The 20,212-nt window shown below is 52.3% G+C and overlaps 1 protein-coding gene across 1 annotated transcript in view; it reads right to left on the bottom strand.

Annotated features, from left to right (window-relative positions):
* The window catches only part of B4GALT5 (beta-1,4-galactosyltransferase 5), a 37,526-nt gene extending 17,744 nt beyond the window's left edge, over positions 1–19,782 (bottom strand). The window contains exon 1 of the mRNA XM_034066962.1: positions 19,656–19,782. Within this exon, the coding sequence (XP_033922853.1) occupies positions 19,656–19,782 (127 nt within the window). The remainder of the gene's footprint in view (positions 1–19,655) is intronic.
* Positions 19,783–20,212: the final 430 nt, after the last annotated feature.

Below are 20,212 nucleotides of genomic sequence, written 5' to 3'. Positions count from 1 at the left end.
CTGAGGCCCCAAGCCAGGAGAGACAGCCGCCGGAGTCAGGAAGAGGGGCAGGAGGTTCACAGCAGGCCTGCATGCCTGTAGCGGTATCAGAGCCCAGCACAGCAGCCAGGCTTTCCTGAGGAAGAAGCAGGTCTTCCTCTGCTTTGAGATTTAGGGTTTTCTGTCACATTCAGCAGTTTTTCCCCAGTTCATTAGTCCATCAGGGGCTGCCTATGAACTCACTGTGGACCCATTGCAATGTGCAGCCTTCTGCCAGCACTGGGATTCTGGAACATCTGGACCCCATCCCAGCACAGGCAGCCCCACCAGCCCCCACCCAGCCCCGGGAACACACATCTCAACCAACAGAGCCATAAATCAACGTACAACCAGGGAAACTGCTGCTGTGCAAACCGCTTTGCCAGATGCTCGGAGCAGATACGAAGCACCCAGCAGAGCTTGCAGGATGCCTGCGCATGGGAGATGTGACAGAGACCCTGAAGGGATGAAGGTAGCACAGGCAGCAGGGATGGGTGCTCAAGTCACCCCCAGCACCCCCTGCAAACACCCCTGGTGGGGCCCAAAGATAGCAAAACCAGCAAAGCCATGCCTAGTTAAGCCTTTTGTTAAGCTCTCCCAGCAGATCCCCAGCATCAATCCAGTTCCATTAACAATAAAAAGAGGTTTAACCAAACTAAACCTCCAAAGAACAGACTGACTGTTAGGATAGTCTTAACTTGCAAACAACCTAACCAGGGAATTTAGCAGCATCCCATAGGTAATACACCACGAGACCTCTGTTGCTATTAGCCTTCAAGTGGCACTGCGCATCCCAGACAGAGGGTGCCTGAACAATTAAATAACAGGTTCCTATCAGTTTTAGGGAATCTCATATTAATGCTACCAATGTTACTTAGCCCTTCACCTCCAAATAGCACAGGAAGGAATAATTGGGTACGTTAAGTGATCTAAGCATTAATAGTGCAGCCGCACTGAGTTGGTAATGACAAACCACCCATCCCCAAAACTGGCACGTTCATAGCCTGCATGTGCAGTAAGAAAGTGGGAAAGATGAGAGACTGCAGTGATGCTCAACCAAAACCTGAATATGGGGAATTTGTATCTGAACCGTCTCAGGGAAAAATGACTCCAAAGGGGGAAGCAAATTCATATTAATCTAATAGTGAACACTAAAAATTCAGGAACATTGAAGACAGCAACTTTCAACTGCAATCCCACAGCTGGTTGAGCTGAGGCATTTGTGCAACTCACTTTGAGGAACAATTTTAAGATACCTATCAAGAGGAACACGATGTGCTCTGTACACATGGGAAAACTCAGAAGAACAAGGGAGTTCATGGAGTGTTTGCAGCACTAAAGCACTCATGGAAGGAACCTTGCACCCCAGCAGCAGCCAGTCATACCCAATGGGTCAGCCAGCAGCCCAGCACTGACATGAGCGGTACTTTGCTCTATGCAGGCAATGCTGCAGTGTGGAAACCAGAAGGACACAGTTTAGCCATGCATCAAAGCAGGAATATCAATATCAGTATCATGCTTAAGATCACACAGGGCTTTGCAAAGCCCAAGAGCAGCTCGACCCCTGGGCTCTGCTGCAATTCCTCTTTGGAAGGGCGTAGTGACATGTGCAGGCTGGAGCATAGAGCATAACAAGCATTTGCCCAAGTTAAATATTACCCTTCCTAGAGGGATTCAGACTCTCTTACATTAATTGCAGTTCAGGAGATGCGACTGCATATGACTGCATCTCCTGTTTATTTTCCACCCCTCCTCCTCTGCAGTGATGGGCAGCTCTCCCCATCCACAGCCTGCCCTTCCCATCTCGCCTCCCTTTGCCAGGGTCAGTGCAAACGCTTCCAAAGAAGAAAAAGAGCATCAGCTGCCAGCAGATTTCTCCACACACAGAGCATAAAAGCACAGCACTCACTGGGCACTTGTGGGCACCGCACAGTTAAATGCACAATAAAAGGCTCTTCAGCAGGCGGAGTGAAATGGTTGCTAACCTCTCGGGCTGGCAGCACTGCCAGGCTGCTGCTGGATACCGACAGCAAACATTTACAGTCCTGTGTTTGTTCCCTAGGTTCATTAGGAGACAAAGTGGTGGAAATTCCTGCATCCTGGACACAGTCTCGAAGCAGCAGGAATCCTGATGCCTGAGCCCGATGCTCATGTGGGATCACGATGAGGAAATAGAGAGCTTTGGTTAAAATATAAATCAATAAGAATTAAGTGAACACCAAGCAAGGGAGAGGAAGAACAAGCAAATACTCCCCAACGATGCCCCTGATGCAGGAGGGCAGAGAAGGACGTGGACTGCTTGGGATAACTGCTTGCCTCCTGGGTCATGGGAAAGGAAATCCTCCACTGCAGGCAGCCCCCACCACCAACCTGGGCATCCTACTCATCAAACAAGCATTAGAATGTGCAGGAAAAGGGGATGTGGGCTAGAACTGTCCAGGAAATGCATTCAATAGGGAGTTTTCATCAGGGCTGTCTTTTGCCAGTTGAAGCAATCTAGCATACAGCCAGACCACAGCAGATAATAAAAGGCAGATTGGATGGATTTTAAATTCTGTATACATCACACCCCACTTAAACAGATTTCGAAATCACCAATTTGTTAATGCTCCAAACTAGGAGATTAACTATACCCACTGGAGAGTATAAAATTGTCAAGATAAAACCAAGTAAACAGCCAGGGATTTACTGACTCAGTTCACACAGTACAAACTGCACTGCCTAAAGCTTAAAGACCCTCACTTTGATGGAGGAAAAGATAATGGGACTTCTGTTTAGAATATTCCCAAAAAAAAACCCCGAGACAAAGACCTGATTTTTCAAGCATGTTTTACAAGTTCAGCGTGGCTGAACAAAACGGGTTATCACATGTACAGCCTCCTGTTTGCTGCAACTGAGCTGTCTCAAAGCAGAGTCTGAGTTGCTGCTTCTGGTCAGTGGTCTGCCTTCACACCAGGCTGGACCATCCCAGCTAACATGCACAAAACCACATGTCCTCTCAGTTGTCATGCTTCAGTGCAGGCACAGGACTTGTGGTTACAGCATTTGTTTCTTGTTCACTCCAGCAAGACCCACGGCACATCTTCCACTGCCATTTATGGCTAAAGCATAGTCCAGCTGCTATTTACATCTTCCTTGTCTCCAAAGAATAAATGAAAATACCATGGGGAAAGTCCCATCCCTGCCTAGTTTGCCCATGATGCACGCATCCCAGGGGACCCGCTTCTTGCCATTGGGATGGTGAAACCCAAGGCAGAGATTTTCACCCCCGTGGTGAGCTTGCCTCTGCCTCTGACTCTGCCTCTGCCAAGCTGCTGGCTGCTTCATGTCTCCAGCCTCAGCAGGGCACACTGGTGGGGACAAACCACCCCACAGAGGTGCAAGGCAGGCTGCAGTGTGCAACCCTCAGTCTGTACTAAGGCACTTACCCTGCTAAAACCTAGGTAAATGCTTATCAGCAGGGCAACATCTACCACCAGAAGCCACAGGCTGTCGTCTAACACAACACTGGCTGTTTCAACTCCTCGCTGGAGCTAAAACAGGCTGCAATACTGTGGTCAGTACCTGCTAGTGAAAATAAAGCATCATGCAAGCACTTCAGCCCTGGATGTATAAAGGCTGCTTTGCAGTAAGCTTGATTTCCACTCTGGGGACCACATCTATGGCAAGATCCCTCTGTAGCAACACCCCAAGACTGCCCCTGTAGTGGTTTCTTTTCCATACATTGCCAGGCCTTGGGAAAACCAGCCATTCCAGCAGCCAGGGAAGGAGCACTGCCTCAATCCCTGCTACACATCAGCCTGGCTCATCTGCTGGAGAGCCCGTCAGCCCTTTCAACTCCTAACACATCCTCCAAGCTGAAATTCTTCAATCACGTGGGGTTCTTGCTGCCCAAGATCTTAAAGGACAGCAGCTCAGAGCTCCCTGCCAAGGGTACTTTCACCACACAGTGCCATTAAGATCCACAGCAGCTTGGCCTCCACAGGAAGATTACAAAGTTGTTCTTGTCTGCAGTAATTAGAGACTGCACTGCTAACAGTCGGTACAGCTGCTGTGTTTTTATAGGGGAAAAAAAGCTATCAGAGAGAGGATGCAACTTTGAAGTTCCAACATACAGACCATTAGCTACGGGATTTTGTAAGAACTCTGATGTCCTAAGACATCCATTAGCTTTGCTGTGGGCTATGTAGCCTTGGAATACCTAGCATTTTTTATATGGCTTTCTTCTGCCTGACAAGTGAACCAGTAATACAGCTGCCGTAACTAAATTAACCAATTCCATTATCAGAGTAGGGAATGACTTCACTGGAAATAATTAATCCCTCTATGAACTTACATAGCACCTAAGAAACAATGCATCACATCACTCCTGCGTGACACCTTCCTGCGTTCCAGCACAAAAGCAATGGCAAGAGAGCCTATTTGGGATGCCTTGAATAGGGAGAAAACGGGAAAAACCTCCTCTCTGCTGTGTACATTGGAACCAGACCCTGGGATCCAGCACACAGAGACCCCTCTCTGTGAGGAGCAGAGCAAGGAAGCACCATGCCCTGTGGCTTCCCTCTGGGATCACTATCTTCTCCCTCACTCTGCTGACTCATCCCTCTTGCCCAACCACAGTAGACATTTATCAACAGTGCTGCTGCCCTGGTGCCAGGCATAAGAAAACCCTAACCCTTATCACAGGAAGGGGGAAATAAAGCACCCAGGCAACACAAACCTGTATTGCACCGCCCTCTACTACAAGCACCACACTCCTAGAACTGTGCCTAATGCACTGCCATTAAGTTACACATTAATCCTAGATAAGCAGAAACAAGGCTACTGAGTGAGCTCAGCAAGGGATAAGAGGGTCACGCAGTCCCAGGCTGTAAGCAGGGCTCAGGATCCACCACAGGGTGATCATCAACAGAGGGGCAGGAGGCCTGTGGCCCCCACACTGCCACCCTACCAGGTTGTGTTTGCACAACCAGGGGAAAAACATGATGGAAGTTCAGTGATGCCATTGTCTGCAGCAGGCTGTGGGCATAGGGTGCTGGGCACCGAGCCTGCCTGCACACAGCCTCCCAGCAGCACAGGGCTCAACCATCACTGCCTTCTCCTGCCCCAAGTCAGCAGCCCTCATCACTGTGGTGCTTCTGCAATTGTAATTCCAAGCCAAAGTTCTTCCATATCACTGCCTGGCAGTCCTGGAGAGGGACAAGCAAACATGAGGGCACCCTGGACAATAGCAAACAACCTCCTCCCTCTATGCACTCCCTCACACCTTAAAGCTCCTCACACACAGAAGTTTCTTGAAGTGTTTACCAAGGGACCTGCCTGCTCCCTCGTTGATATGAGCAACAGGGCAGGGCGAAAAACCCAATTAATTAATCAATTCCAGGCTGCCTGCAGCCAGGAATCCAGCTCTGCAAACAGGAGTCAGACATTCGGCTACCTTGGGAAAGATAAACATGCTGGGAACGAGAGGCCAGTGCTCCCTGGGTTGAGAAGCTGTCCCCAGCCCTGCATGTCCCACTTGTCCCCACATAGGTTTTGACACAGCAGCCCCAGGAACCCATCCATAGGGAACCAGCACCAGAACACAGCACCTGAAGGATGCTCGAACCCTGGCACAAAGGACCCAGGTGGGCACAAGCAAGGCAGAGCAAGAGCTGGGGAGCAGCTCAGTGCTTTGCCACCACAGCACAAGGCTGGGCTCTGGGAAAGCAGGGAGGGAGCATTACTGGCACCATCCTGCATGACCAGATCCCAGGCAGGGCGAGATGGAGATGCGCAGTCCCCAGGGTACACTGAGCATGCAAACAGGGAGGGTGGGATGGGTCAGAAACACAACCTCTGAAAGCAAACATTGGCATCTCCTGCACCAATGCAGTGCCAGTGCCCGTGGCATTTCCTTGCCCTGGGCTCAGCCTCGGATGCAGAGAGGAAAGCCCCCATGTTCACCTGAAGCTGTGGTAATCCTCACATGGGCTTCCCTGTGCTCACCCAAGCAATTCCCTGTGACCATACACAGAGCCCACAGGTGCCCATCTCCCATTTCTGTCCCCTTTGTATCCAGCTCCCATTTAAGTCTCCTAAGCCTCTGATCCCAACATCCTCACAGGAAGTTAAAACTCACAAGTGCATCAAGACTGCTCTAAGGTCTTGAAGGTGGCACGCTTCCTTTGTGTCCTAAAAACACCACACCAAAACACCATGTATGTCCACATGCATCTTGTGAAGACAGACCCGAGCAGAGGCACTGGAGCCTTTGCTCACCTGGGCAGAGGGTGCAGGTGCCCTTCTGGGGTTGCTGGCTGCTTGCTCAGCAGCTGGGCACTGCCTGAGCACAGGCAGAAGGTGAAGGTGCAGCTTGGAATAACAAAATGAGGTTTGCAGCCAGGCTTTCATCTCCCACATCTTCCCTCTGCACTGTAAGGGAGTGTGGTATCCTCCTATGGAACACTATCACTGCTGCCCTCCTTTTCCCTCCCAAAAGGTCTGCCAAGCAGCATTTCACAACCTCGGGAAGGAACAGTCCTGTTCCTCAGTGTACCCCACTGAGGTATTTGCAGTCACTGGATCCAACAATGAGCCAATGTGGGCAGTAAGAAATCCTCAAGTGTGCTTGGCAACGGAAGAGCCCTGTGCAGGACAGCTGGAAGCAAAGGCAGCTTCATCGGGGGCTTAACCTCCTCCTCTCCCAACATCCCCCTTGCTCCAAATGGTCAGGATCAGCTACTGCACACACCCCAAGCTTTGGGAAGGCTGCAAGAAAGGAGCTGGGCTCCCACAGCCCCTCCAGCCCACTGAGCATGGCACCAGCCCACCCTCCTCCTCCTCCCTGCCAAAGCACCAGCCCTTCACTGCAGATTGATTTATACACTCAAGTTATCCCATTTGGCCAGTTTGTGTTTGCTTCTCAGGGGCATTATGGCTGAACACCACTGTCCTCTGCTCCCCCCACCCTCCACACAGCTGAGTCCCTGGCACTGCTTTGCAAACACAGCTCTGTAAGTGCCATGTTGCTCTTCAGCAGCATCCTGCAATTTAGGGGATTCCTGGACCCACTACTGAGCCGCACGGATCCAGTGCCCTGGATGCAAAGGGGGAGAAGGATTGGTGTCAGCACCCACTGCGAGCCCTGATTTTGCCATCAGCTTTCTGCTGCAAATGAGACAATTACTATGTTGACTGGCTTTATTTCTGTTCTAATTAGGCAGAAGCAGGGCTAACCTAGAGCACCCCAAAGCTGGACACCCCCCCCCCAGCACTGCTCCCTCCATCTGCTCTTGCCCTACAGCCCTTCCCAACCCAATGCATGGAGCAAACTGCTACAGGGCTGCTTAACAGGGCCAGGTACCAGCAGACACCCCCCACTGCTGCAGCCTAGAAACTGTAAGACCATTTAATACAACCCAAGACACCAGAAAGCAAGCACTGACGGGATTATTCCAAGCCAGCAAGTATGCTGAGGCGTCTGAAACACAAAAGGATGCGTGAGCAATCCTTGCCTACAATTACACATGCAGGTTAGGGCAGGAGGATGCATAATCGGCTTGGGCTGGAGAAGAACTGAGGCAAAGCCTCATTTGCAGGTTTGATTAGCAATAAATTAAACATGGGAACGCTTTGCATGTGGCCGTCACATGAGAAGCTCTGGAGCCTCATACGAGGGCTCAGGCCATGTCCAGGAGAGATAGGGCAGCCAGGTCTGTGAATGGGGAAGCGGCAGCGATGCTGGGGGGAGCACCGGCACCTGCTGCTGTGTGAGAACTGCACATCGTAGTTCACCTCAAAGCAGAAGTTCCCCATACCTGCCCCCCAGTCCCGACTCCTCCACATGAGCCATTTGGTCAGGATGTTTTCAGTTCTGCAGTCACGTCCATGGAGCGGAAGAGCAGCAGCGAGCTGGGCTGCTTTCCTATGCTGAATGGCAGCGAGATGAAAAGGGGCTACTGGAACGAAGTTGTGTTCTCAAGAAAGGAAAGCTGATGTGAATAGCCAGCACGTTGCAACAGCTTGCTCAGCTGATGGCCGGTGAAGCAGCACAGGATATGCTCGTACCAGACTGAGCGCAGACACAGGACCGGGCACCCACAAACACTCCACTCCACACAGAACCCCTAACCTTGCAAGGAGGAGACAGCTGTGCACCTTGGGTGCCCTTGCCCTACGCCCCAGGCAGACCCTAGCAAGCACAACAGCTCGTAGCTGGAAAGTCACTTTCAACTTGCCTCACTACCTGCTTACTGCAACACTTCCCCCTGCCCGCAGGCAGAAACAGACCTTGTGCAGCAGATCTGCCGCCACGTCCACACACACTGCTCACAGTGCTGGGGTGCAGGAGGAGCATGCACCTCTTCAACCCGCATGGGGACAAGCTGCAGGCAGGGCAGCACCAGCCTGTGCTGAGCAGGAGCCCCAAAATGGGGAGAGCTGCTCTTGCTGTGAAACGTGGGCTCCCACCACACAGCCTGCCTCCAGCACAGCAAAGGCCAAGGCAAGGAGCAAGCGCCTCTGGGCTAGAAGAGCCATCATCTGCTTCACTCCTCTGCAACCAGCATGAGCAGCTCTGCTGCCACATCCAAAGTCCTGCAGGGCTCCAGGGCAACGCTGCTGCAGGGACCTGGATAACGGGAGATGAGACTTCTGTGAGCTCCAGTGCTGCTGATGGCCACTGCAGGGGGTGTGGGATCCCTGCTGCAGAGCCACACAAGCTCACACTAAAGTCACAGCTGCTTTTCGAGGACATGAAAGCCTGATGCTAGAGCATCTCCCTTACCTACCAACATGGAGCTCTATAGAGCTGGAAACACAGTTTCAAAACGAAAGCTAGAAAATGAAGAAGCCTTTCCCCCCCAGATCCTCCAGGATGCTGGATGACTAACATTTGCATGCTCCTACCTCCCCATCACTTCACTTTTGCCATCTGGTTTTGCATTTGGTCACTGCTGCAGTCTGGAACCTGCCTGCTGAACTACCCAGCTTCTTTGAAAGCGACCCTCACACCATGCAAACGCAGCTGAATAATATTGTCACTCAGTAGCTGGTCTCCAGACCAGCATTTTCAAGGGCTTTGATCCATTTCAAATAAGGCAATGAGCTTAGCCCTTGATTAAATACATAGCATAATCCACCTAAATCTTGTTAGCCGAGAAGCAAGTCGCTCGTCTCACTAGCTGTGGGTGGCATTGCGTTTCACTGCCAGGCAAGCAGGGCTGCCTGCAGCCTGAAGGTGCCCATGGGGGCACAGCCCAGGCAGGCAGAAGCACCGGTGACTGCAGCAAGGAAGCACAGGGCTTGCCCATATGGATTCAAGGTATAAGCCTTCATGGGATCCTCCTCCAAAACTTCCCCCTGCAACAGGCAAAAGCCACCCATGGAAAGAAAGCCCCTTCCCCGTTGAAGGGCACAGGGAGGATGTTTCTGGGCTCACCTTCAGCCAGAGCAGTGGGCACCCGATAGCAACCAAAGCCCTAAATAAAATCCACAGCAAGAGAAATCACTGAGTGAGGGAGCCAGGCTGCAGCATGGGAGAAGGATGCGCTGCAGCTTTGGGGGAGTTTCACACCATATCAGTTGTGCTTCCCTTTCCTTGGGAGGAATGAATCAGCACAGCATTTGTAGAGCCTTAACAGAAAGGACTGCTGCCGAGTGGGAAGCACATCACAACAAGGACAATTATTCCAGCTGCTGGACGGACATGAGCCTGGCTCCAGGCGAGATGCAGGTGTGCAGCCAGGGTCAACATCACAAACATCTCATTTCCCAAGGGCAGCATCACCATCTGCCTGCTCTGGTCAGCACTCACCAGCTGTGACAAGAAGCAGCACCACTTCCCTCGGAGTCCCAGGCTGCCTCTCTTCCCACTTCACTTCCCAATGCAGACATCAGTGTGGGTGCACACGTGCCATCCCCAACAGCGGGATATGGGGGAACCAGGCAGCTTGGGAAGTCTGGCAAAAAGAACCCCTCCTTCCCCAGGCAAGCCCTGCTCCGATCCTGCTTGTCTCTGGGATCATTCTATAAGCGTACAGGTGAGTCTTTCAAAGCACAGAGAGGCAGAACGGTGAGCAGGGAAACACTGTGAGGAGAGGGACTCTTCATTAGGGACTGTAGTGACAGGACAATGGGTAATGGATTCAAACCAAAACAGGGAAGTTTAGGCTAGTTATAAGGAAGAAGTTCTTTACTGTGAGGGTGGTAAAGCGCTGGAATGGATTTCCCAAGGAAGTTGTGAATGCTCCATCCCTGGCAGTGTTCAAGGCCAGGCTGGACAAAGCCTTGGTGACATGGCTTAGTGTGAGATGTTCCTGCCCATGGCAGGGGGTTGGAACTGGATGATCTTAAGGTCCTTTCCAACCCTAACTATTCTATGATTCTATGCCATTTCCCAGCCTGAGGCTGCTCCCTCCCCACCAGCAATTCCCCCTACAGCTGCTCCTGCCTAAACAGAAAAATACACTAGGATGTGGGACAGGAGATACTTGCTCCAGAGGTTACACTGTATTTATTATTTGAGTCATTATAAGACAAAATCCCTGAAAAGCGCTATTGCTCCCTATTTCCCTCTGGGTTTCAGACCCAGCATGCAGGGATCAGCTCTGCAGGGAGGTGACCTCCCCAGGGGGCTGATCTCAACTGAGAGGCAGGAGGTCTGCAAATCCCTGCTCCATTAGCAGCTCCAAGGCTTCCTGCAGCAGCCAGGCACGTTTCAACAGCCACTGGAAGGATTTTAAGTTAATTTAACCATGTTAACACGTTATGTGGCTTCTGTCATCTCAATTACCTTAAAAAGCCCAGGCACAAATCTGAGAGGGAGTGCAAGGGAGGAGGGAAAAATAATGATTTAAGAATTAGTAAGGAAGAAGAAGGAAAAAAATAAGGTCTTGGGCACAATTCCAAAGCACAATCTTAGGCAGATCAGGGGAAAAATAAAACCAACAAAAAACAACTTCACAGGATTTCTAAACCAAAAGAAAAAGCAGTGAACAGAAGCAGTATCTGCTTTAACCGAATACTAGCCAGGAAGGCTCAGCAGAGCAGATCTCACCAGTCACCAGCTGGCATAGCACAAAATCAGCCTTTTGGCACTGGTATCCTCACCCAGAGCCGGGCAAGGAAAAGGGCTGCCCGCAGAGGAGCCAGGATGATAAATGACAGCAGTTGAGCATTGCAGGGGCATTTCACTGCTTCAGAGGTTGCTGCTATAACAATCTTCTCTGACTCAGCAGCTGAAAGGGATGCCGGGAAGGAAGCACCATAAAAAAAAAAGTCATGCATTATTAATATGGGCTCTGGCAGCAAGACATGAGTTGGAAAAACACTGAGGGGGAAAAAAATGACTGCAGAATAAGAGCGAGCTGCATGTGTGGAAGCATTTCACACTCCTGCCAGAGCCCCTGTGGCCAAGGGCCACCCTCCATGGGGTCCTCATCTGCAAGCAAGCCCCATGTTTGCTGATAGCAACTTAATACTCACTATGTTCTCGCTCAGAGCAAGTTGCTGCAGAAAACACCCCATGCCTTGGGCATGGCCCGCTCCAGTTTCAAGCTACAACAGCCCCAGGCTGTCCTGCTGTGGAATACAACCATTTCAGCAGGTTTATCTACCTGTGGTCTGTGCATCGCTTGCTGACTCCCAGGAGCTTCCCCCTTTGCCTCCCTCTGCACGCAGCCCCCCTTCAGCCCCCCCACTGGTGTTTTAATGGGGGCACCAGTCACACCAGGCTCCTGCAGCCTCCTGCCAGCGTGCTGACGCAGAGGGCACGGGAGGAAGGAAGGGGAATGAAATGCTTTCCTCTTCCTGCCAGGTAGGTGAGGGAAAGAAATACCAATTAGCACTTGACTACCTGGTGCACTGCAGCGTTTGCTTTCCTCTTTTATGCTGTGTGCTTCGTATCATCCCTGCTTCCTACCCCAAATCCTTGCTTCCAGACACAGCCTCTCCCAGGCTGCTGCTGAGGGCAGACACCATACATTAGGAGTACGTGTTCCCCTACCGCAGGCATCACATCGACCTCCGCCAGCATATCCTCCTCATTACAGGGTAACCCTCTGATCCCTGCACAGGAGCCTCCTGGCAGCAGATCAGCATATTTAAAGTTTCAGCCCAGATTGGTCCCCAGCCTCTCCAAAGCAAAGGAGGTGGCTAACACTGTGCCAGGATTCAAGTGGTTCCTTTGATCGCTTGTATGGCGATAGCATTCAAGTACAACCGATCAATTATTTTGCCATCGAATTCCCTAGATAAGCAAACACACACTGGCTGAAGACTGCTTACACCATAGTCCAACCCACAGCTGTGCAATGGGGGTTTTTTGCCTGTACTGGCTTTCTTCCCTTCTGTGTGCAATGGCATTCTCCATAAATATTTCCTATCCTTTACCTTTCCGATTAGAGAGGCACAGGGAGAGAACAGCTTTGGAGGCACTGTTTTCACACACAGAAATGTGCCTGCTCATCAGGGCAGGAAAATAGTGGCTTTTTTGCACCTCAAAACCAAAACACTATCAAAAATAATCCTTAGGGAGTCACACACAATACAGTCACTTGCTCTCACCTACAGCCCAGTCCCAGCAAGCACTAACCCTCCTCACCTTCCCTACGCAGCCAGGTATGAGAAGCTCAAACCAAGTCTCCTGTACTCCTGAAGTAATATTTACATGTGTTGGAAAAGGTAAGTGTCAATAAGGTGTACTAAAGTTTGTGGCTCTATGCAGAACATCCACAGCCATTACAGAGCTCAGCGGTTCCCCCAAGCAGACAGCCCATTCCTTCACTTTGGGCTCCTCCACTTTAGGTTTGAATCACCGGCAAGCCCCAGAAAACTCCTTTTCTAATGGAAAGGAATCACCACAGCTCTGCCAGTCACACTCCATGCTATAGCTGTACCCAATGGGACATGCTGTCCCTCCATCACCCCCGGGGACCCTTCCAAGCAGCAGATGAGGATGGCCAAGGGTGGTTTTCCTGCTGGGCACTGACTTCACCCCTCACCTTTTCAGTCTACCTTTCCTTTCAAAATCAGAGCAGCTCAGGGTGATGCTAAAAGCCCTCGTGTTTTTAATGTCCTCGATTTCATGTTCTTCCAAAAAACACATAAAGCATCTCTAAAAAAATTCCAATTTGGGTTTTTTCTTGCATTTCCACAGCACAGCCTCACTATACACTTCCTGCTCCATCTCCAAACAGGGATAATACCCACTGCATGGAAAAACCTTCCGTCACACATTAACCATCCCAACACACCAGTATTTAAAATGCTGTCAGACCAAACCACAGTCAGAACAGTCCAAATGCAAAGGAGAAGCCAGTATGAAAATAAACTTTACTAAAATAACCCAGTGAAGGTTTTGTCAAAGTAAACACACATTTTATTGTAATGATGATGCTTTAAAAATAAAGCTGTTCTGGGGAAGACTTTCTCTCTCTGTAAAGTGGTATATCAGTTTCTCTTCCAGACTATTCATCCTTTGGTGCAGGGAGAGCAGAGGGTCCTGCAGAGCCTGATCCAGGCACCACTGGCTGAAGGTCACCAGTGCTACCCTTACCAGGTTCCCCAGAAGATGCAATAAAATTAAGCATTTCAAGACTCCGTGCACTGCTTGGATATCAAAGTCCACCACCAGAAACAGCATTCAAATAGGCAGAAGTGCAAACATAGCTCCCCACATTGCTCATCTCCATTCCCTGCAGTGGTCCCTGGGGTGTTCATTGTGCCCTGCAGAGCAGATGCTGTCTGAGTTAATGCAATTAATGAGTCCACCTGGAAAAGAGGCATACAATCAGCTCAGCAAACAAAGCAGCAGTGTCAGAGCCCTGATATCCTCCACAGCTGGCTGCCACCTGAAGTGACCGAGTGCCTGATAGCACTGACCATGAAGGGCTCCCGTGACCATGAAGATGAGGTGTCCTGGGACTCTGGGCTTACAGCACTAATGGTTTTGCTTTCAAGTTTGGTTCATTGCAGCTCACTGAGGTTTTGAAGCACTTCATTTGCAGGAATGAACCAGTATATGGAAGATTGTGACTGCTGATCAGCTTCCATAAGACAGGCCTTCCAGAGATGGATGGATGAAACATGAAGTCTTCACATGCTCCCTGCAGTTGCAACACCCATCAGCAAAATAACCCAAACCAGATGTGCCTGACAGACAACACAGGTGCTTACAGGCAAAGAAAACCTAGTAATTCACCTGCCCTCAAAGCCTTGTAATCTGTTAGCCTTGACCAAAAGGTGGTCTCCAACCAACACTCTGCACTACCAATGTCTTGGATGCATTGGGAGCATTTTGCTGTTCTGCCTGCATGTGAGGCCTTTTGGGAGACTTGGTGCTGGAAGAAGATGCTGCTGTTAAAGGAGCTGTTTCCCACAGCCATCACCATTCTCCTTCTGCATGTTATTACAGAAGATCCTGAGCTCAAGTTATTGTACCAAGGCACACTTGAGGATTTCTTACTACCCCCAGTCACTGTCAGATACAGTGACTGCAAATACCTCAATGGGATACACTGAGGAACAGGACTGTTCCTTCCTGAGGTTGTGAAATGCTGCTTGGCAAACCTCTTGGGAAGGGGAGGGAGAAGGAGGGCAGCAGTGATAGTGTTCCATAGGAGGATACCACACTCCCTTACAGTGCAGAGGGAAGACCTGGGAGATGAAAGCCTGGCTGCAAACCTCATTTTGTTATTCCAAGCTGCACCTTCACCTTCTGCCTGTGCTCAGGCAGTGCCCAGCTGCTGAGCAAGCAGCCAGCAACCCCAAAAGGACACCTGCACCCGCTGCCCAGGTGAGCAAAGGCCACCACAGCTCACCAGTGTGCTGCTGAGCTGGGCCCCAGCACCCTGCCATGGCCAGCATCCCCTGCTCCCTTGCTCTTGGTTCTGTATTGCCATCCCATTTCTGCCTTCCTCTCTACCAGACACCAAGTCTGAGCAGGCCCCTGCTGACATCCCCACTAGAACGGTATAGAAGCCAAAAGCAGCAGCTACCCACTGCCCCCCACAACCTCCCCACTCCAGACTCGCCAGCCCCAGCTCCATGTCCCACAGTGCCATCCCCCTTCTCAGGACCACAACCACTGCTCTTCCTCTGTTCCTCAACACCAAGGAGGAACCACAACCTCACCAATCACTTCCCCCAGCACCATGGTCCCCCCCACATGGAGCAAGCCCATAGGAGCAAAATCTTCCCCCATTTTCACGCTTGAACTCCTCTGTGCCGAGACCTGCCAGGCTGATGCACTAAATAACTGGACCAGCCACATTTGGCCATCTAATACTCTTGCAAGGGACCAAAGCAACAAACAAGCTGTACAAAGAATGGTGCTGGTCTCTGCAGTACTGCCCTCCTGTCCACCAAAACACAGGGAGAAGGAATAGCATTTCAAAGGACTCCTGACCATCAAAATAAAGGCTTTGCGCCATAAATATGATTCAGGGCTAATGCTCCTACCTCATGCCCTGTCTGTGACTGGTCTGGAGCAATTCCTGATAAGTTTTTGAGGAAATAAAGCCGGAGAGGATTACAGCTCTCATACAGGTCAATCTTCCACCGAATAATTCAAATTCTCTGTGTTCCCTTCCTGCATCAGACCCAACCATGTCAGAATCCTGTGCAAACCTAAGTGTAAAGGCACAAAATACAAACAAAAGGCTCCAACATCTGGAGAGACAATACAGGAAAAGCCTGGTGCAGCTACACAAGCACCAGGGAAGGCCCCTGACCTCCCTCCTCTCAGTGAGGTCTGAGAAATTCCAACTGTGGCAGCAAGAGTTATCAAGATGAAACAGCAACTTGTAGTGCAAGCAGCTTGTGAAAGCGTTACTGTTCTCAGCTGCAGAAAGGAATTCCCCTGATTTCCTAAAACCTGTTAAAAGAGCATAAAACCAGATGTTTTTAGGAAAGCCATAGGAGCCACCATGACATGGAAACATAGGGCAGGCAGCGAATGTAACACAGCTCCTGGGAGGACCCGCAGCGCCCTGGATGAATCCAGGGGCAGAGGTCAGGACTAAATAGGAGCAGCTTCTCAAGGTGTTTCACTTCCATGTCAGCATGTTTTTTGTACCCACACCATCCTTGCTCCAACCCTGGATCTAAGCACAGACAGAACAACTCTGGCCAGCCCATTCCTGAACATCCCTTCTAGATAAGCAAGAGGCACACAGGGCAGCTGTCCCATGATGGCAAGAGCCCCAGTGCCAGGAACATGGCCTGCAAAGAGTATCCACCAAGGTGCCCATGGGACTCCAGAGTGGGATAAAAAAGTTCACTCAATGCCAAGCTCTGCTTATTCCAAAGACTAGGCCAGTGCCATTTGTTGTAACTAAAACAGTCTGCCACACAGCACCTCACCCTGCTCCTGCTGTTCACAGGACCCCTAAGCAAGGCAGCAAGGTAACCTCCTGAATGGTACAAGCATCATCTCATACCTGCTGCCTCGCAGGGCTCCCATGGCAGGCAGTGGGGACCTATGCAGATACAGGAGCATCTCCTGGATCCTCCAGCGGCTGCCTCTCCATCAGCCCCATCATGCCCCGGCCCCAGCTCACCGCACAGCAGAACAATTGGCCGCCTCATCCAGTGCACAATGGCCACGATGAGACAGACCCACATAATCACTCCAGCCACGGCAGGGACAAAAGCAAGCGAGCGCCAGGGAACAGCATCGAATAACAGCAGAGCCTGCTGTATTTGTGCCATCAGCCGGGTCCCTGGTAATTTACTGTCAGAGTTGGCTGTGGGAGCCCAGGGATGTAAATTGTTAGGGTGGCACATGGGGAGGACACACGGGTGTTGGATGTGAGGCTGGGAAGGAGGCAGCACTGCCTGTTTACCTTGGATCGCTCTGCACAAACTTGAGGCCACAGGAAAATTTCAGTTCCATAGGAAGAAAGCTTGGTGAAGGACAGAAATGAGGAGCTCATGAGGCATCACAAACCCAGCACAATGCAAACGTAAGACCCCAAAACCGTGGACTCCCTGAAGGTTCCTAGCATGGCTATTTACTGACAGTAAAATGAATTCCTTCCTGCATTTCCATCTCAAGCAGACTGCTGGCATTACCTGGGCTGCAAGGAGCCATACACAATGGCCAGCCAGGCAAAAGGCCAATGCTAGGGTAGGCAACCCACAGCCTGGGGCTGGGCTCCCCTTCCTCATCTCCAGAGGACACCAGGAGCAGTTTTCCAGCTTTTCCAACCAGCAAGGGATCCGGCAAGCATGCCAGCTCCACATCAATGTGCTGAGACAGCACCCAGAAGTGCAACTGTCCCAGTTTTCTCCTGGCGCACAACAGCACAAACACAACAAGCCTCAGTGATGCCGATGAATTTTCCTCCTCAAACCAGGGGCCCAGGGACAGGCCCAGCTCTGCCCTCTGCTATGGTATAGCACATCCTGCCACAGGGACACTGGGGTGCTCCCAAAGGGACACTGGGATGTTCCCAGCTCAGGCAAGGTATCCTGCTGGCCCCATGAGGGATGCTGGCCGTGGCAGACCTTTCCAGCAGCCTGTGGCACTGAGCAGATAAAAGCCCTTTCCAAGCCCAAGCTCCATCTGGTTCAAGCTCATTTGGAGCTTCAGGTCCCATTTATCTGGATTTTCCCACTCCTCTGCCCATGGTTTACCTGATGAGCTGCACATCCTTCTTCAGCAGCTTCCCCAGCACATCCCTCAAGGGGTGGTTTTAGAGGAGAGGCTTCTCCAAGCTCTTTAGCTGGAGAAAACCAGCCCAGCCCTACCCCACCACACCAAAGGAACAGTTGGCAGGCCAAAGGCCCCAGAACACCCTGTTGATGGCACCTCTCCATCACACACCATGCGGTCGGTTCATTAAAACATCCAGTTCTGCTCAAGTCCTATCTCATTCACTTCTCTTCCAAGCTCCTCCTTACCACTCTGGCCTGAAAACCGAACTCCCTCCAAGCGCTAGGACAAGCCCAGCTGCCCCGAGAGCACTGGGCTGGGTTTTCATGACAGAACAATTTTGGCTGAAAGAAGGGAAAAGGAAAGAAAAGAGGGAAAAAAAAGGAAGCAGATTTGTCACCTGATGGGGAGATGACTCAGAACATCGCTGGCATTCATGGGCGGGTGGGGACAGAGACCACCTTCACCTCTCTGCCTCCTCTTTGGCATAGCAGATAGCAAGAACATTAGGTGGGACATTACAGTGTTATCCAAGATCCACGAAGGGAAAGACTCTGGGAACAGAGCTGGTTTGAAGCAGTGCTTCATACCCTACAGCACCTCCAGCACCTCTAAGACTGGAGACAATGCAGAGACAGCAGAAAATTAATTTGACAGCTCTAAAAAAGGAATAAAACCATCCTTCGAAGTTCTCTTCTTGAACTGTACAGCTATTCCCTCCGGGCCTGGGGAAAGCCCATTGTTGTGGCTTAAGGAGAAAAATGACTGCTACAGCTGAACCCAGGACACCCATCCACAGCAGCTCTTGGAGAAGACATCCCCGACAATGGGGTGCAGGATGCATTTGATTTAAACAACTGTCATCCCCATAGCAGCATGAGGACAGGACGAGCCAGGCTGTGTATAGAGCACCATTAGCATCAGTGTGAAACTGTCCTCCAATGGATGCCACAGAGCAGCTCAGCAGGACAAAGCCAGGAGCTCAGTGGCATGCCCACTGGGACAGCAGAGCTCTAAGCCACCATGGGAAGGCACAGGATGCCAAGCCCAGGACATGAGCAGGGTTCCCCACACTAGCCAACCCTTACTTAGCCCTAGGAAAGACTCCCAAAGCCCAGCAGCAGCCATAGTACATCATCTGCAAATAAAACCCCATGGAAGTCATCTTGGAAAGAACACAAAGGTCTCCTTGAGGTGCCCAAGCAAGGAATGGCACAAGTAACACCAATGACATTTCAAGGAGAAACTCCCATTCACAAGATTTCTTTTGAAAGGGTTGTTTTTACAGAAATAAATTGTTGCCAAAGTTTGGTTGAAGGCCAAACCACCAGCTTGGCTCCTTGCAGGAGGAACTAGGTACACTGTATGGAGACAACAGCTGCTTTCCGATCCCATCTCAGGGGAGACGGGCACGCAGCCCCGCTGGCACCGGCACTAGGTGCTAGCCATTTGGGTACGCGGCCACTCGAGTCCCCTGCGAAGCAGGCTAAGGGACAGGACACAGGAACAAGCACGCTCTCCTGGAACACACGCTCCTCATCCTCCCACTTGACAAAACGCGCAGGATTCCCACCGGAGAGCGAGCTCAGACCACAGGCGCTTGGACAACGCTCCCCGTCTTCAAAACAAACTCTCCAGCAGCAACGGGATCGCTGTCCCCGGCTCGGCGCTGGCAGCGGCACCGCTCGGGCCCCGCGGCCGGCACCTCCCGCGGCCCCTCCACGCACCGGGAACCGGCACCGCCGCACGGACCACCCCTCCCCCGAGGGGCACGAGTGGACACCCCCTTGGGAAGGGGGGGGTGAGAAATCACCCCCCGGGCTCTCTGCAGCGCCAGCGGGAGGGGAGGACGCGCTGCCCAGAGACACGGCTGAGCCGCCGCCGGGGGCGCCGGGCCCGGGCCGCCCCTCTCCGGGCAGCGTCCGCAGGGGATGCGGATTACTCAGCGTTTCCCGCGAGAGACGCCGTCCCCCCGCCCCGGGCCGCGGCCGCCGCTTACCGATGCCCGGCGCCACATAGACGAAGTAAAGGAAGGAGGAGGAGAGCGAGAAGAGGAAGAGCGCGGCCAGCAGCGAGCGCCGGGGCAGCAGCCGCCAGGCGCCGCGGGGGCCGCGGGGCCACCGCATGGCCAATGCGGCGCCGCCGCCGCCCTGCTGCTGCCGCCGCTGCCGCCGCTCACATGCGCCGAGGCCCGGCGGGAGGCGCCGCGCCGGGGCCGCTCGGAGCCGCCACCCGCGCCCAGCGCCGCCGCATGAATGAGCCCCGGCGAGGCGGGGCGGGGCGGGCGGCAGGGAGGGAGGGAGGCGCGGGGCGGGGCCCGGCGCCGCGGGGACCGGCTGCAAACTCCCGCTGCTGCGGCAGCAACGGGGGCCGCGGCAGGGACCACCCCGGACCGCCCCCGGGGCTGGCCCTGAGCGCCGCCGGTGGGCCCGGGGCAGCCGGCACCGGAGCTGGGCACCAGGGATGGGCACCGGGGATCACGGCAGGGACACGGGGACACCCGGCCACGGACCTGGGTACCAGTGAGAACCCCGGCACACGGGGCAGGGACACCCG

This window comes from Melopsittacus undulatus, chromosome 10 (genome assembly GCF_012275295.1).
Source record: "Melopsittacus undulatus isolate bMelUnd1 chromosome 10, bMelUnd1.mat.Z, whole genome shotgun sequence".
Lineage (NCBI taxonomy): Eukaryota > Metazoa > Chordata > Aves > Psittaciformes > Psittaculidae > Melopsittacus > Melopsittacus undulatus.
The sequence above is the reverse complement of the archived record's forward strand: the minus strand, read 5'-3'. Positions and strand labels throughout refer to the sequence as shown.